The sequence below is a fragment of the Panthera onca genome, chromosome A3 (assembly GCF_046562875.1).
Source record: "Panthera onca isolate mPanOnc1 chromosome A3, mPanOnc1 haplotype 2, whole genome shotgun sequence".
In the NCBI taxonomy this organism is placed as follows: Eukaryota; Metazoa; Chordata; class Mammalia; order Carnivora; family Felidae; genus Panthera; species Panthera onca.
Window position 1 is genome coordinate 78,062,031 of NC_138341.1, and position 4,251 is coordinate 78,066,281.

The window sequence follows — 4,251 nt, forward strand, 5'->3', positions numbered from 1 at the left end:
TATTACTATTTTTTTATTAAAAATTTTTTTTTAACGTTTATTCATTTTTGAGAGACAGAGAGAGACAGAGCATGAACGGGGAAGGGGCAGAGAGAGGGAGACACAGAATCTGAAGCAGGCCCCAGGCTCTGAGCTGTCAGCACAGAGCCTGACGCGGGGCTCGAACTCACGGACCGCGAGATCATGACCTGAGCTGAAGTCGGACGCTCAACTGACTGAGCCACCCAGGTGCCCCTTCTTTTTTTTATTATTAAAAATTTTTTTATGTTTATTTATTTTTGAGAGATCGACAAGAGTGTGAGCGGGGGAGGAGGAGAGAGAGGGGAAGACAAAGAATTGGAAGCAGGCTCCAGCCTCTGTGCTGTCAGCACAGAGCCTGATGTGGGGCTTGCACTCACAAAAGGTGAGGTCATGACACAAGGCAAAGTCAAACATTTAACCAACTGAGCCACCCAGGCGCCCCAAATGCTCACCCTTCTAAGCAGCTTACACACCTTAGCTTGTGGGCAATGAGAGCTATGGAAGATGTGTTCAGTTTTAAGTAGAGAGCTCTGGCCCAGGTACCTTCAGTGACTTCACTTCCCATTATCAAGTTACCTTCTACCTCCCCCTGTTTTGTTTGGGGCAAATTATGCTCAGAGACTAAGACTGTCTTTACCAATAACTTATTTAACATAGGTTCACTGAGGGAATTATAATTTATCATATGCCAATAGCACACAGGATGTTCCTTCATAAGCCAGTAAAGAAATAACATACTTCAAACTAATGATAGGTAAGTACACTATTGTTCCAGGCAAAAGGGAGATGAAAGAAATTGTTGAGGTGTGCCTTTCCACAGTGGGTAAAGTCAGTCCTTCCAATTAATAGTTGGGTAGCAGCTGCAAGCTTAGGTTCCACACTGGGGTACCAGTATTGGCAGGAAGGTGGGCTGCTTCGAAGATTATTACTCCAGGGACCATTGAATGGATTGTACCAGTGCCTAGTAGTGCCAAGGCAGGAACAGATGCCCCTTAAGACTGCTGCAGGCTTTAATACCATTGCTGACCAAAAGTAGCCTCGCTAGGGCAGCAAAAGTGTCTCAAGATCTTCAGAGAACTATTCGGATCAAGAAAGAGTAGCCTTGCCCAAGCTGAACGCTCTCGAGTTGTTGATCAAACCTCTTGGTTTTTAAAGTTTCAAAGTCCGTCACATGATGGACACCACTGCTATTACTATGTTGTCAATGACATAATAGTCCTCTCTACTCCAGTGCGAGAGTTAAGGAAGTCCTAATATCCAACTCCAAAACAAGTTCAAACCACGAACAATTTTGTCCAAAACAAGCTTTTAAAACGTGGATTTGAAATCATAAGTCAGTACACAACAGCCTCCCTTAACATGTTCCTTGGTTAATAATAACCTCCCGGTGTCGCCACCCCCTCACTCCACATCACCAAAGGCCTTGGCCCTGGGAGGGGTCCTAAATCTGGCCCTATCCTTCTTCCCCTCCTCGGTCCCACCTCAGGCCTGGACCACATCACCGGCAATGACTTCATCACCTCAGCACCACTGTAACAGGAAATTGGTGCTAGGACTGCGGGTAGGTCCTGCCCAAGTTCTTACACACTGGGCCAATGCAACAAGTTCGCGATGGCTCACACTGCCCGGCCAGCCCGCACAACAGTTAACATGGTGGCTTTTAGGAGCCTGCTCCTAAATTTAAATCATTTGAGGTCCAGCAAGTCTCCTGACAGACTCGGGCTTAACAACTTCCACCTAGCAGTCGCTACGTTTACAAAACACACCTAGCAGGAAAGACGCACAGGAACTCCACTGTGGCCGCCCCATTCTATGGACGAGTCCTCAGAGCTCCAGGGGCGCAAAATGAGCTGCCCAGCGTTAGTAAAGGGCAAAGCCCCAGGAGCCTACATCTCAAACCAAGAACGCCCCCACGCCTCCCGCGCTGCGCAGCGGAGGGCAGTGAGAACCACGCATGCGCAGACTTTCCCCTTTCCTCCTCCCTGAGTGGGGAGGGCTCCAGGACAGAAGGAAGCGGAAGTCTGATACCTGGTGGCGGAGGAAAAGCCCTCCCCCGGAGGTCACGCCTCTCCCCAGAGCTTGTTCCCGGAAGTGCTGCTGTTTGTAGCGGGCGTGATGGCTTCAAGGTTACTTCGTGGAGTTGGATCGCTGGCCGCGCAGGCCCTCAGGGTCCGCGGTCCCAATGGAGTCGCCGCAGTGCGCTCCATGGCATCTGGAGGTACTCGGCCCGCCCGGCGCGTTAGGGAGTGGCGCCGTTGCCCTCCCGGGGTGGTGCCAGGGCAGCGAAGAGGGGGTGGGCCGTTCAGCTAGTCGGGGCCCCAGTAACCGCTTCACGGCCCCGAGTGCCTCAGTCTCCGCGGGCATCCTCATGTTATACCTGACTACCTTTGCTGCCGCTCACCGAACGACCCCCGCTGCGAAAAAATCCTAAACTGTGGTGTCGGGTGACCTTGGGGGACAGGGGTTGCAACGGGGATGTGGAGGGGCTAAGCCGCTCTTCAGGTTTGCGCTCACTTCACGTTGGATGAACCCCACCCCATTAGGACTCTGATTTGCTTTTAGGAAAAAATGTGTAGAAAAATTGGCCTCCGTGGTTGAAGGAAGAAAAAGATTACCCTGTGCTTCCGCTTTGGGGGATCATGACAATGGTCCTTAAGGGACAACGTGTATGAGTAGCCTTTAGGAGCTTGTAAACTATATGTAATCATTTATGTATGTGCATTTTTTCTCCTGATAATTCAGACATCACAATTCACGTATTTTCCTTTAGGCGGTGTTCCTACTGATGATGAGCAGGCAACTGGGCTGGAGAGGGAGGTCATGATGGCTGCTCGGAAGGGACTGGTGAGAAACTCCTTTCTGTGTCTTCTCTGGAGCTCATGGTCTTGGATGGGATCAGAGCAGTATCCTCTCTGGTAGCATTTAACATAGGAAACCTGACTTGTGGGAACAGTACCACCAGCCTCTGGAGGGTAGGGATCATTTGGCATAATGGCTTATTCTTTTTCAGGACCCATACAATATGCTAGCCCCAAAAGCAGCTTCAGGCACCAAGGAAGACCCTAATTTAGTACCATCTATCACTAACAAGCGAATTGTGGGCTGCATCTGTAAGTACCTCACCACTATTTTCTTGTCCATTTGTTTAATATATCCTGTACAGGATGTCAGTAATGTGTTTCAAGTCTTCTGTGTGTATGTTGTGTGTAAAGGGGATATGTGCGTAAATAAGTTATTCTAAGGGTCCCCTGGTCCTTTCAAGTTTCATTTACCTAAGTAGGTTATCCTTACTGTAAAAATATATAGAACATCAGTAATACCAGCTCATTGGAGATGCAGCATGAAGGAATATTCATCTAGAAAATATTGTACTTCCTCTTGGCCAGATACCATTTTAGGCTCTAGGGATATATACCAGAATGGACTGTGCTTTGGGATTCTACATAGGCAGAGGAACTGTTAGAACCTAATAGTGACTCTGATGTGAGGTCAGTTTACTCATAGATAAACTCAGGGCCTCATTTCATCTGCAAAGTGGGGAAGGAGAGAGCTTGAACTGACCTCTTAAGATGTTAACCATAACTTTGTGTCTTAGAGGTGTCTGAGGATGAGGCTAGTACTGAAAGTCTCCACTTCTAGGTTAGATGGCCTTCAACCACATTTTACCTTTCAGGTGAAGAGGACAATAGTGCCGTCATCTGGTTCTGGCTGCACAAAGGCGAGGCCCAGCGATGCCCTAGCTGTGGAACCCATTACAAGCTGGTGCCCCATCAGTTGGCCCACTGAGCCTTTGCACTAACTTACTCAAAATGTGCTATAAAGTTTCTTCTTTCCAATAAAGACTAGCCATTGCATTGGCTCCTTCTCCCATAGTTGGCTGGTCTTATTTCTATCCAGTGTTTTTGGGGAGGCATGGATTCTTACTTTGGGAATAGCTATCTTTTAATATTAGCTTTCCATCCACCTGCTTGGGTATGCTGAGATTGACAATCCCATAACACAATGATTGGGACCATCTGGTATGGGGAAAGCATGGGCTATGGAGTCAGGCTGACTCAACTTGTAATACTGGCTGTCATTTAGCTTTCTCACTGGGGGCATGCCCTCTGAGCATAGGTTACATCTGTTAAAAAAAAAAAAAAAAAAGGAAATACCTTGTGAGATGTTAGAAGTAAGAATAACGTACATAAAGAGCCTGGCAGATGGCTTACAGTATAAAAATAGGGTGAG

The 4,251-nt window shown here is 47.9% G+C and overlaps 1 protein-coding gene across 1 annotated transcript; it reads left to right on the top strand.

The window, feature by feature from the left end:
* Positions 1 to 2,072: 2,072 nt before the first annotated feature.
* On the top strand, positions 2,073 to 3,893 carry COX5B (cytochrome c oxidase subunit 5B). Its single transcript, XM_060607977.3, has 4 exons — positions 2,073 to 2,239; positions 2,792 to 2,865; positions 3,032 to 3,131; positions 3,695 to 3,893. Exons 1-4 carry the CDS (start codon positions 2,137 to 2,139, stop codon positions 3,805 to 3,807), a joined length of 390 nt encoding a protein of 129 aa, XP_060463960.1. The 5' UTR covers positions 2,073 to 2,136; the 3' UTR covers positions 3,808 to 3,893.
* The last annotated feature ends 358 nt before the right edge of the window (positions 3,894 to 4,251 follow it).

What these genes read in the sequence shown, in the direction of transcription:
- COX5B (XM_060607977.3), top strand. Translation starts at nt 2,137, where the DNA reads ATGGCTTCAAGGTTACTTCGTGGAGTTGGATCGCTGGCCGCGCAGGCC. An exon ending in GCGCTCCATGGCATCTGGAG is followed by an intron (nt 2,240 to 2,791) that starts GTACTCGGCCCG and finishes ATTTTCCTTTAG; the next exon opens with GCGGTGTTCCTACTGATGAT. An exon ending in TGGCTGCTCGGAAGGGACTG is followed by an intron (nt 2,866 to 3,031) that starts GTGAGAAACTCC and finishes ATTCTTTTTCAG; the next exon opens with GACCCATACAATATGCTAGC.